General features: G+C 64.7%; 1 protein-coding gene across 2 annotated transcripts in view; it reads right to left on the reverse strand.

Moving 5' to 3' along the window:
* Positions 1-671: 671 nt before the first annotated feature.
* SORCS2 (sortilin related VPS10 domain containing receptor 2) overlaps positions 672-12,346 on the reverse strand; it is a 438,806-nt gene continuing 427,131 nt past the window's right edge. The window contains exons 19-28 of one of the 2 annotated variants that reach the window (XM_036992835.2): positions 12,110-12,296; positions 11,755-11,888; positions 10,522-10,645; positions 9,785-9,897; positions 8,764-8,889; positions 6,259-6,358; positions 5,625-5,724; positions 4,330-4,475; positions 3,350-3,423; positions 672-3,057 (exon numbers count right to left, since the gene is read on the reverse strand). In XM_036992835.2, the coding sequence (XP_036848730.2) occupies positions 3,034-3,057; positions 3,350-3,423; positions 4,330-4,475; positions 5,625-5,724; positions 6,259-6,358; positions 8,764-8,889; positions 9,785-9,897; positions 10,522-10,645; positions 11,755-11,888; positions 12,110-12,296 (1,128 nt within the window). In that variant the 3' untranslated portion in view covers positions 672-3,033. The remainder of the gene's footprint in view (positions 3,058-3,349; positions 3,424-4,329; positions 4,476-5,624; positions 5,725-6,258; positions 6,359-8,763; positions 8,890-9,784; positions 9,898-10,521; positions 10,646-11,754; positions 11,889-12,109; positions 12,297-12,346) is intronic. The other variant, XM_036992840.2, reaches the window with a different exon arrangement.

Genomic DNA, 12,346 nt, shown 5'->3' on the forward strand with positions numbered 1-12,346 from the left:
CTCCGAGCAGAGCGCTGACCGCGGCCACCGCGGAACAGCGTTTTGAGCAGCGAGCCCCGGGCGGCGGGCGACCGGAAGCTCACCGAGGGCCCTGGAGGGCCGGGCGCTGGGTGGCAGCCCCTCCCCAGGTGCCCCGGCCGCCCACAGCGGGGTTTCCTGCCCTCATCTCATTCTGGAAATGCTCACGCGTGCGAACAGCGTCCCGCGTGTTTCTGTGTCTCAGACTGTGAGCGGGCAGGACGAGGGTGGCCGGACGTTCATGTTCCTTACAAGGCCTTGCAGCTGAGACTCTGGGGAAGAAGTGCGGCCACTCGGCCACCAGGCTGGCCACCAGGCTCTGAGGGCGCAGGTCCGGGCCCGGGGCACCGGCTGCGCTCGGGGAGTCCGGCCACCCTCTGTGCGCCCAGCGACTAGCCAGCTTCGGTGTTTCGGCAGGAAGGGGGCCCGTGGGCCCGGGTGCACCCGGGCTGTGGGCTCCAGGCCCTCGATGCTCTTGGGGTCCCAGGAGGAGGCAGTGCGCCCACACGCGGCCGCCGTGTTCTGGGCGCAGCGACGCGGAGCAGGAAGGCCCCGCGGCCCCTCCCACGGGCCCTGTGACCCCGGGCCTAGGGGCCTGGGCGTGTACGCGGAGTCGGTGTCGAAACACACCTCTGTAATAAGGCAGACGCTGGTCATTATCATGTGATCTTTGTTAAAAGCATCACAAATGATTTATTGATTTTTAAAAAGGAAAAATAAGAAAGACTTTATCGCATCTTTGTCATGTGCATGTACCGAGAACGGGCACGGCCTGGTGGCGCAGATCGCCGGCTGCCCTCAGCAGACTGCATCTTATCCCAGGTTCCTATATATACCTGGACGTCGGAAGTACGGAGCCTCGGATGTGCGACCAGACCCAGACCCACGTGCCCAGCTCTAAGGTCATGGGGATGGAAAGGATGAGGTGATACCAGATGCCACCTTAGTCCCAGGTGCCAGGGTCCACAAACTCAAAATACTCTTAATAGAAATAACAGCATGAAATACAAGAAAAAACACAATTAACTGAGGGATGAAACCCACTCAAAGAGCAGGGGGAATGAAGTCGAGTGGCCAAGCAAGGCTGGCGGGGTCACCCACAGGCACTGGTGAGCTGGGAGGGGCTCGTCCCGGGCATCCATGCCGACCTCGGGCTTGGACCTGGGCGCTGCTGACAGGTGTCTGACCCTGTGTCTGACGTTTGTGGGACGGGATGGGTGGGGGAGGACGGAGGTCACAGAGCTCCCTAAGGTGTCTCTGGAGCCTGCAGGCAGGCTGGGGGCAGGGGGCTTGCAGCGGAGGTCCAGGGACTCCCAGCCTCTTCCCATTCCCACCTCACCAGCTGCATGTTGGCGCGTCCCTGAGCCCCAGCCCTTCCCCACGGAAGGTCAAGAACTTGCAGGGGGCCGTCTTTGTGTTGGGGGGAGTACCCTGCAGCCCCTCTGGTGAGCAGGGTGGTGAAGAGAGGCACACCTTCACCACCTGGCTGTGTGACCCACTGTTCCCCATCTTCCCTGTGGTCTCAGAGTCCCCATTTGGGACACAAAGGTGCAGGATTGGAGGGAAGCCCCCTCCACGCCCCAACGACTGAGGGGCTCCTGCGAGTCAGGAGCTTGTTCTGGGTGTGGGGACCCTCCCTGGACCTCCGCCTCTGGCAGGTTATGTTTCATTTCCGGAGGAGATGGGTTCACGCCCCCTAGGCTTCACTCTGGACTCACCATCAGCCAGTGAGTTCCTAGCCTGGGGCTCTGTGCTCCCCGCCTGCCAGGGAAAGGCCCTGGGCCACCTGCCTGGGGGCGGATTGGGAGAGGATGGGGGGAAGGGGAAGGGTACTGACTTTCAAGGCAAAAGGTGAAAAATCTCCCCGGGTTCCTGTGCCCACGGGCTAGCGTCCCTGATCCTAGGTATCTCTGAGTGCGAGGAATCGCCCAGCACGGGAGCAGACAGTTGCTCCCGGCTGTGTGACCTTGGGAAGGGTACCCCTCTTGGGGCCTCCATTTCTCCATCTTCAAAATGAGGGCCACATGCTGCATGGCCCCTCTTTCTGGCTCTGCCATCCTAAACCTCCTCTGGTCTGGGTTTCTGCAGGGGACCGCAGGCCAGAAGGAAGCGCGGGACCCTGGGCGCACCTGTGGGAGGGCACCACCTGCTGGCTGGCTGCAAAAACACAGGCCCTGGGCCCCTGGCCCGGGGAGCACCTCTGGCCCTCTGGCCCGGGGAGGCATGGAGCCAGGACAGGCAGCGGGCAGCCCAGGGCAATCTGGACATGGGCTTTTCAAAAATAGGCTCTGACAAAGCCACCCGGAGGGCTCCCACCTGGCCATAGAAATAGAAATTGAACAGAACTCCCCCAAAAGGAAACAGCTACCTGGAGGTATTCACATTATCTGCAGTTTAAAAAGAGGAGGGACAGCGGGAGGCATGTGTGTGGTGCTGGGAGGGCCTGGGACAGGGCTGGGGCCGGGTCACAGGCTTTCTGGATTCCGGATTCTGTCCCTGCACAGGGACAGCCATGCAGCCAGGAGCCACCTTTGGGGTGGGTCTGAGGAAGAAAATAGGCCTCCAGTGCCCCTATGCAGACAGGAGCCCACGGAGCAGGGCGGCTGAGGGGTCTGCACGCTCCGGCCGCCCGGGTGGGCTCACCTCCCCGCCTCCCAATCCCAGGTGGGCAGGCCTTGGCCCTCAGGCTGGGGTGATGGGGTGCAGGCAGCCAGCGCGGCAGCGTGGGGCTCAGAGGTGGAGAAGTGCCCAGAGTCGCAGTGGGGACAGCAGGCGGCACCATGTGTCCAGGGAGGGGGCTGGACGGACCGGGGGCGTCTGTCACCCTGCATGGGGGCGGCAGGAGGAAGTGGCTTTTCCGCAGGATTCTGAGGGGGCGCTGGTCCCAGGACCAGTGCTGGCGCGTTTGTGGCTCTGTGCCCTCCATGGGGAAGAAACAACAGGGACGGAGCTCCGGGTGCGGGCCTCTGCGGTATCAGCTCACCAGGTAGCTGTGCATCTCGCGGGAGTTGATGCTCAGGACCACGCCGGAGTGATTCCCTAGGAAACACCAAGATGCCCGTGAGCACAGGCCCCTCGGCTGCGGAGGGGCAGGGGGGCAGACAGCCGTGCGGGACACAGCACACAGTGGTGGTCTTGGCGGTCGCCGGGTGCGGTGGCGCCCCTCGGTTCCTGCAGCGTGTGGGTTGTGCCTGAACGCAGTGCAAAGGCAGTGGGGTGTTCACGCCTCCTGGAGGGTGCCTGACAGTGCATTCTCCTGGGGTTGGCACGAGCAGTGGACCCTGGAGGGGCTCCAGAGGGGAGGCCAAGGCCAGCCACTGCCTGTACTGACCTGCAGTGGGGCTGAGCCGGGCATCAGCAGCAGGGGGATGCAGGAGGGGTTTCGTGCCCTCCAGGAAGTGGGTGCTGAAAGGCCGGCAGGAGAGAGGAGGGGTCAATGAGGGTCAGGGGCACGGGGCTTAGCTGCCCAGTGGAGCAGCGGCCCTGAGACCCGGCAGGGCTCAGAAACTCCCAGAGCCTGTCTCCTCCCTGGCCCAGCGAGGAGCCGGAAGGGGGACTGTGCTAGGTCACACCAAGCTTCTCATTGTCCGGGGCCGGCCCCTCCCCCTGAAGATGGGCAGATCGGTGGCTGCCCTGACAGGCAGAGCAAGGTGCAAATGACAGTATGACTGTGGGGAAAGGGGGTGCGGCTGCCATGCGGCCGCTCTCTCTCCAGGTCTCTGGGAACCTGGCCGCCATGCTGTGAGGAAGCCCAAGCCACCCAGAGGCCCCAGCAGGCGTCAGGGGCCGGAGGACAGCCCATGGAGGGCTCATCTGGCTGCCCGCAGTGACTGCCAGGAAAGCTGTGAGGTGAGTCCTCCCTAGTCCTCGACGTGACCTCAACAGAGCCCCTGAGAGCCGTGTGGCCAGGCTCGGTCACCCCTAGAACCACGAGAGGAAACAGCGATGAGGGGCAGAGGCACGCTGAGCAGGGCGCTGGGCAGCCGGGAGGGTGTGTTCTCCCTGCTGGGCAGGGTGAGAGTCAGTGAGATCACGTCAACAAAACCCTCTGTAAACTGTGAAGAGCTGTGCGCGGTGCAGGTGTGCATCACGCTTGCGCGACTGTCATCTCCAGCGAGCAGGAGTGCTGGAGGGGACGGGGGCCCAGCACCCCGAGGACAGCCGGCTTCCCCGTGGGGGCCGGCCCCACTCTGGCCTCTCCCCATCCTCCAAGGGGACAGAAGGGTGTCTGGGGACCGCTGGGCCAGTGCCCGGGGGTCCACGGTCTCGATCCTATCCCCACCGGGGTGGGGGCTTCCGGGCGTGTGTTACCTAGAGCCTGCGCGTGGAGCTCGCCCTCTATGAGCGCCTCACCCCTGACGGCGCCCTGGCCACCCTGGCCGTGGCTCACGGGGCTGGTCATTTCCTGCTCCTTCTCGTTGTGCATCTGGGCATACACGGTCCTGCCTGGGCGTTTCCTAAGGGCAGAGGTGGGGGCTCAGGGTGGTGCCCAGGCCTTCTGTCCCTGCCAGCCCCCAGGCAGCTGGGCCCTGGGCCACCCTCGTGTGTGGTGTGGACGGCACTCCTGGGGCTCATCTCCTCCAGGGAGCCCTCCTGCCATAGCTCCTGCAGCCGGGGCCTCCCTCTGCCCAGCACACAGGGCATCTCCCCTCAGCATGGACTGAGGGTGTGCTGTAGGCAGAGGGCATTTTACCCTCATTTCCCTGTCACCGGCATCCCCGGGCCAGCAGCACCCCAGGTTCTGGCTGGCCTGGTGGGCATGCCTTCTCACTTGACCCACGGTGCCGCCCAGCCTGAGGGGGGCCCGCGGAGCCCTGGGGCCTGGGGCTATGCCTTCATCAAAATCCCCTCGCCCCAGAGGAGCGGGAAAGGATAAGCTGGGCCTTCGCACTGTCCCCAAGGGCGACCCTGACCAGGAGACCCTGAGGCCGCTGGAGCTGAGCCAGGAAGATGGGGAGAAACAGCAGTGTCAAATCTGAAGCTGTGCTTTTTGGAAAACAAGTCTGTTGACACTTCCTGGTCGTTCTGCTCATTCCCAGGTTCGGCATCTGGGTACGTCCAGGTTCAGAGGCCCTGTGGCTGGCCCTGGGCGGTCCCAGCATGGCGGGTTATGAAACGCATTTCGCAGATGAGGACCGGGGACCAGAGGGGAGAGGGGTGCCAAGGCCCTGCCGGAGACCACACGGTGTGCCCGCCGCCCCCCCGCAGCCTCACGCCAGCCCCTGCCGGCCCCGCGGGCGCCCCGGCAGTCCCCCCATCTGGACACAGCCCCCCACGGCCTGGCTGGCAGCAGCACTGCAGCGGGTGCGCAGAAGGAAGGCACGAACGGCTGCTGCGGGAAGCCTGGGGGGGCCCTGGGCACGTTACCCCGCCTCTCTGAGCCTGGGCGTCCTCCTCCTCGGTGAGATGGACGGGGTGGGTGTGCCCGGCAGAGGGGAGACGGGTGGAGGACACGTGCTGGGCTGAGAGCTGCTGCCCGCCTCCCTCGGGGTTCAGACTGGGAGGGGCCGGACGAGCACCCGCCCCAGCGGCCCGAGCAAACTCGGACCCCCCAGGCGTGCTGGAGGCCCGCCCTCACCCGCCCGCCGGGAGGCCAGCGGCCTTGCCTTTTGAATTTGTAGAGGGTGAACGCTCCCGCTGCGCAGAGCCCGATGGCCAAGAGCACCGCCGCCACCCAGTAGCCGCCGCCTCCCGGCCTCCGAGACTCTGACGACAGAGCAGGGTCAGTGCTGGCGTGGACGCCGCCCCACCGGACCCGCTCCCCGGACACGGGCGACTCCCCTGGTTAGGCAGGTTCCCCCGTGCAATGGAGGGACCCGGGCAGGTGATGCGGGCCAGCGGCCTGGAGGGGCCTCAGGACCCCCAGGGTGAACGTGGGCCCTGGTCCTCCTTCTGGAAAGTGGACAGAACTCTGCCCATGCCTGTGCTGGCACGGGCTGACCCTGCCACCCTTCTCAGTGGGCACGACGTCTCCAAAGAGCGGCTGGAAGATGTTCAGCTTCTGGAAGATTCTTGCCCAGAAGGGAACCCAGAGCTCTGTGTTGCGACAGTGGAGATGAGAGCGAGGCTTTGGGTCTGACCAGTTTTAATTGGGGGTGATGCCCAGCCGGGTCGTGGGCAGCTGGAGAGGCCCCCACCCCATTCCCACAGTGAGGGGTGCTGCCTGAAGGGCCTGTCTGCCCCGCCCAGCCCTGCAGGGGCCAGCCCGGGCCTGGCCATGGGGAGCGCCTGGCCTCTCACCTGTTTGCATGTCCCTCACAGCCACCAGGACCCGGACCCCACCTCGCAGGAGGAAGCCGATCTTCTGTGCGTTCAGCACCTGCTGGACGGCCATGAGTCTCTGGAAGAAGGAGGGGAGGGTGAGGCGGACCCTCTGGAGCCCCCCAGAGGGGGTGGAACTGCAGGCAGACCCCGGAGAGATCCAGCCCTTCAAAGCCGGGGGGGCAGTGGAGGGAGGGCCACTCAGCCGCCCGGGGCCTCAGGCTGCTCATCTGTGAAATGGGGACACGCGCCCAGCAGCCGGCTCTCATCAAGGGCGGCCCTGCCCCCCAGCTCTGGTTTCAGCCGGCGCCATGCAGCGTGGGAAAGCTGGGGGGCCAGCCGTGCTCCAGGAGGCCTCTGGGCCGGCGGTGGTCCGGGAAGGCTTCTGGGCGGTAGAAGGCCAGGAAGAGGCGGACAGGGGCGGGCCAGTTGGCCTGGGCAGTGGGGGGAGCCCGCACCTGAGGGAGGGAGGCCCCGGGGGCGATCTTCTGGGTCATGGGGTGGCGGCCAGGGAGGGCAGCTGGTTTGCCATTTCCCCAGGGGTTCCTGCAGTTCAGGAGGGAAGCTGGCAGCCGTGTGGGCACTCGGGCGGGTGCAGGGTCCTCGCGGAAGGCGGCCTCTGATGGACAGCAGCCCCCGCCGCTCCCATCTCAGCGGCTCTGCCTGCTCAGGGGTCAAACCCGGCCTCGGTGAGGTTTCTCTGGAGGTTCTGCGAGGCCTCAGCCTGCCTCGGGGAGTGAGGGACGCGTGACCCTTGGCCAACACAGCCTGGGACTCGAAGGGCAGGGAGACTCTGCCCTGCCCTTCACTGTGCAGCCTGGAGGGGGCGTCTTTCTGTTTTGAGGGGTCGGCGTGAGGATTCAAAGAAACTCTGTGAGAAGAGCCTCAGCACAGGGCCACGGCGTGGCGGGAGCTGCTGGGGGCCACAGCCTGTCCTTAGGGGTCTCCCGCACCCTGGGTGTGGGGTTTACACTCAGGACTCGGGCAGACGGGGCCAGGATGCCCGCCTGTCCCTCACCTCCTCTCCTGCCAGCTCTCACTCTGCCCCTGACCCCTGCAGAATTGGCCCCTCTGCAGTCAGGGGGCTGCAGGTGACCGTCAGCGGAGGCAGGTGGGCCTGGGTGCCTGTGCCCTGGGAAGGGAGGAAGGGCCCGTGGCCCGAGCCAACACTGGGACACTCCCAGCCTCCCCCAGGCTGTGCCAAGTCTCTGCCGTCTGTTCCTCTCTCAGAGATGAGCATAATCACCCCCAGCCTGCCAGTGTTCCAACCCCAGCAGTGCCACATCCACAGGCATCTTGGCAGGTCTGCGAGCGCCCACTGCGGCTGTGGAGGCATGCCCTTGGGCAATGCAGTGGGTCCGGCCTAGACAGTCACACGTCCATCAGGAGGCGGCCTGAGGGGTTTGGGGCACAGCTCTGCAGCCAGAGCGGTGGTGGGGCTCTGCGCCCTCTTGTTTTCCTGCTGGCGGCCTCACTTCACTCGTCTATGCAAGGGCATGCTCCTGCCCGCCCGCCCACTCGGTGCCGCCTGCGTCTATATCCCGCCTTATCGCTGGGCACTCTCTCCAGCCTGTCCACACGCACGTCTGTTCTCACTGGTCCAGAGGTTAGCCGAGGTTCTGATTCACCTTCCTTTGAGGTAACATTCACTTTTTTCAAGTGTACAATTCCATGGTTTTAGTGTATTTACAGTTGTGTCAAGGTTCATCCAGGCTGCAGCATGTGTCCAAATGTCATCTTTTTCGTGGCTGACTAACACTCCGTGGTGTGGAGGACCCACATCTGCTTGTCCACTCATCTGCTGATGGGCACCTGGGCTGTTTCCACGGCTGCCGGCACAGCCACGGGGAAGTCCGCGCCTGCGCACTTTCAGGTCTCTGGGATCCATAACCAGGGGTGGAGCTGCCGTGTCACACGCCGCCCTGCGTTTGACTTCAAACGCCTGCCCACTGTTCCCAGGGCGCCACAGCCCCCATCCCGCCGCAGCGAGGACGGCCCGTCTCACAGCCGCTGCGTACTGGCTGCTGTCTGTGTTTTAAGGATGTGCAGCTGCCCCAGAGGGTGTGACGTGGTCCCAGTTCGTCTCTGAGTGCCCCCTGCCCCGTGCCTGTCACTGCCCAATCAGTGAGGGCTGTTATTTGAAAGTTGCTCATTGGATGGGGGATGATTTCTGCTCTGAAACCTGTGCCCATGGGCGGTGCTCGCCCACATTCCCAGCACCCCAGGCAGCTAGGCTGGGAGGTGTGACCCGCTCCAGCCAGTGGTGGGAGAGGAAGTGGCACACATCCCCCCGGAGGGGGTGGCCCAGCCCCCCACCACAGTGACCTTGGAGGCCATGTGAGTCCCAGAGGGCATGGCCGGCAGGCAGAGGAGGCCAGCCCCTGTGCCAGGCAGTGGCTGCCGAGAGCCTTTATGTGGTGATGAGCCACCGAGACACCCCTGCTTGTGATCCGTCACCAAGCCCTCGGCGGCCACGGGGGATACCTGGTCACTGGGGGGGCTCCTCTTCCTTGTGGGCCTGGGAGGGGGCGGGAGCACATGCAGGTCGGCCAAGGTGGGCAGCCCCGGCTTCACCACGGTCACCAGCAGCTCCTCGGGGATGCTGGTCTCCTGCGGGGACGACAGCCACTCAGACCCGCAGCGGCCTCTGTGCCTGCCCCTCTCCGGGGCCCTGAGGAGCCCCTCTCCCCTGCGACCTGGGTCCTGGCCATCTGCCCTGCAAGCCGCTCCTGACCCTGCACGCCATGGCGCCCCGCTTCGCCCCTGCAGCAGTCCTCACCCCCCCACCGGCCTCTGCTAGGCCAGGCCTGCCCCTCACACCACGGCCAGAGGCAGCCTCACAGGCTACTGTCCGCCTAGGTGTCAGGGCTCTGACCCCTCAACCATCAAAGGTCAGCTCACGTGGGTCCCTCTGCCTCCTGAAAGCACCACGCCATGCGCTGTCATCTGGCGCACTCCCACTCATCTTCCAGCGCCCAAGACAACATCACCAGCATTATTAACGGGCCGAGGGGAGGCAGTCAGAGTGGGCCTCAGCCTACCACAGCCTTGGATGACTCTCGGGGTCCCCGTGCCCACCCTGACGCACTTTCCCCGCCCTCCGCGAGCTCCCTGCAGGCTCGCACTGAGCCCTCTCTGCCCAGTGCCTGGCCCAGAAGAGCAGCTCCAGGAATAAATGAAAATCACTTTAAAGAGGTTCTGTCATTGGAGGACGGCAGCTGAGCCCTGTGCGAACAGCTGGTGCTTATAGATGTGCAGGGAGGATGCAGTCCTGTCCCTTCCTTATGAGGTGACACTCCAGCCACATGCCCCCAAAGCCAGGGCAGTGGGCCCTCGCTGGCTTCTAAGCACCCAGGCCAGTCGGCTTCAAAGCCAGGGCATGATGGTGCGGGGCAGCTCCCCCTGCCCTGCCCCCTGAGGGCCCCGGGGCACTCCACCAACACCACCCCCCGGGTTTCTCTGAGGCGCCCGTGGTGCTGGGGAGGCACTGGTGGGCTGGGGGCACCTTGGAGAGGAGCCGGGTCACTACCAGGCCAACGTCCTCTCTCCACTCGGGGGTGTTGGGGTTGTGCGCGTCCAGGTCCTTGGAAAACTGCAGAGGCATGAGCTGAAATCGATCTGGGAAGAGGCAGAGACGGGAGAGGTGGTCAGTCCTGCGCAGTCTGACCGCCTCTCTGTGGAGGGCAGCCACACCTGGTGGTCCGGGACGGCCCCTGGGCTCAGACCCTGTGTGGCAGCAGTGGCCCTGGGCAGGGCCTGCCTCACCGGCTGCCGTTTAACAATAACAAACCACAGGGACCTTGACAACGATGAGCAGGGGCACGGGACACAGGGTCAGGAGTCTCAAGAGACTCCGCCATGAATCCTTTTTCTTAAGATATAATCGTGTGACAATCATGTGACAACCTGCAGCTCCTGGGGGGCGGGGACAGGCTCCTGGGAGGCCAGGCAGACCTGGTGCCCTGCCCCGCCTGGCCCTACTGGGCAACCTTGTCAAGCTGCTCAGCCATGTCCTCACTTGTGCCACGTGAGGCTCGTGAGTGCCAGGGACACAAGGGAAACAAGCTGGTACTTATTTCACAGGTGGGGAAACTGAGGCCACAGAGACCAGGAAGTGTCCACTAGCCCCTCTCCCAAGCCTGGGGTTGCCCCAGGGTAACCAGCATGTCCGTGGCTTGCACACCCATGCCACCCATCCCCTGAGGCTCCTGAGAAGGGGTGCTGTCCACCCTGGGGACTCACCCAGCACGCGGATCACCTTGGAGTCCTGCAGCACCGACTTCCCACAGGCGGCCTGCACCGTCACGCGCGTGTCCCCCGGGTCTGCAAACCGCGTGGTCACAGAGTTCTCCAGGGTGAGCAGGGGCTGCAGGGCACAAACAGGGCTCAGGGCCATGGGAGGGGGCGGGGCAGGAGAGCAGCCCGCGCTGAGGCCCGCTGCCCCCTGCTCCCATGGGCTACGGGGCCGCAGCAGTGCTGGGGTGGGGCCGGCCCGGAGACACGGGCCCCAGGCTGGCACGGCAGCGACACCCCCAGCGCCCCTCCTCTGCGGTGATGCAGGAGACCCAACGTCGCGGCAAGGCTGGCTTCAGCTGTGCACCCCATTTGGTCCTCCTGAACTCACACTCAGCTCTGGTGCTGTGTATGAGCTGGGGCACCTTCCCCCTGGGCCCGGCTCAGCACCCACCCTGTGGGATGGGGTACACTTGTCAGGCCTGGCTGGCACGCAGATGGGGAGACAGGCGCCTGCCCACAGGGCTTGGCTGGAAATGGGTGAGCTGCGATTCGAACCCGGAGCCCGTGCTCTCTCCTTGACCTGGCCGGTGCCAGGGAAGCACGATCCAAAGTGCACAGCCTCTCCCTCCTGGGTCCCCATGTCTGGGCCCCCAGCTGCTGTTTGGGGTCTGTGCTTGGGGTGCAGGGCTGCAGTCTGCTGAATGAGTGAAGGGTGCCTCTCTCTGGCTCTTGAGGACCCCCCAGGCTAAGGGTGGGCAGCCTCGCCCACAAAGGTCTTCAGGACCTCCTGCCAGGTTCTGTGTGTGGCTTCCTACTGCTTACAGCATCCGGTCCAGGGTTCTGGGTAGGCTTCTGAGATTGGGTCCAGCCCAGGTTGCCTCCTCCATGAAGCTGTCCCTGACTACCCTTACCCCCAAACTAGAAATGGCCTCGCATCTCCTGGAACCTCATACACCTCACCCCTTTCTGTGACACGCAGCACACCGTAACTCGGCACCTACTTTGTTCACATCTCTTTCCCCTGGAAAGGGCAGGGTCTGGTCCAAGTCATCCTAGTCATCCTATGCCCACCGCACTCAGACACACGCAGACCCACAGCAGACACTTGGGGTGAGAAGAAAGGGCAGTGTGTGCCTGCCTCTCCCGCACAGCGCTTTGCAACGGGACTTCCCCCCAGGGACCTAGGGCTGTGCCCTGTGCCCACTCCCCACCCTGGGGGGACCTGCGGGGCCAGCACACCTGCAAGCTGTGGCCGATCCACCAGTAGAAGACGGTGAGGTTGGGGTTCAGGGGCAGCAGCACGGCTGTGAGGTTCACCTCCTGGTTGATGCCAACGACAGGGGCCACTTCAAGAAAGAGTGCCTGCAAGGGGGCTGTGGGGCCCGGGAAAGGTCAGGGGTTAAAGGGCATCTGGGTACTGGCCAGGCCAGTGACTGCTTCACGGTCACTGTCACCACCACCACCAATCCTACCGCTACCGACCACCAGGGGGCGGCGCTGAGCCCAGCCTGCCTGCCTCCCGGCTGTGCTTCCCCAAGGACCAGGTCCTCTCTGTCACGGGTGACACTTGGCCTCAAGGGGGCGAGGGACTTACAGTTGACCTGGACAAAGAGCACCGCCTCGTCGTGCCCTGCCGTGTTCTCCGCCCTGACGGATACGCGGTACACGCCGGGGCTCTCGTAGCGATGCCGGACGGGCTCCCCAGTCAACGTGAGGTTCACGTACATGGCCTTGAAGCCGTCCCCGAGATCCACCTGGTACTCGGTGGTCAGGACATCCCCCTGCAGGCAACACCGCAGGCCACTTAGGAGTGGACCAAAGTACCGACAGG

The sequence above is a fragment of the Manis javanica genome, chromosome 5 (assembly GCF_040802235.1).
Source record: "Manis javanica isolate MJ-LG chromosome 5, MJ_LKY, whole genome shotgun sequence".
NCBI lineage: Eukaryota > Metazoa > Chordata > Mammalia > Pholidota > Manidae > Manis > Manis javanica.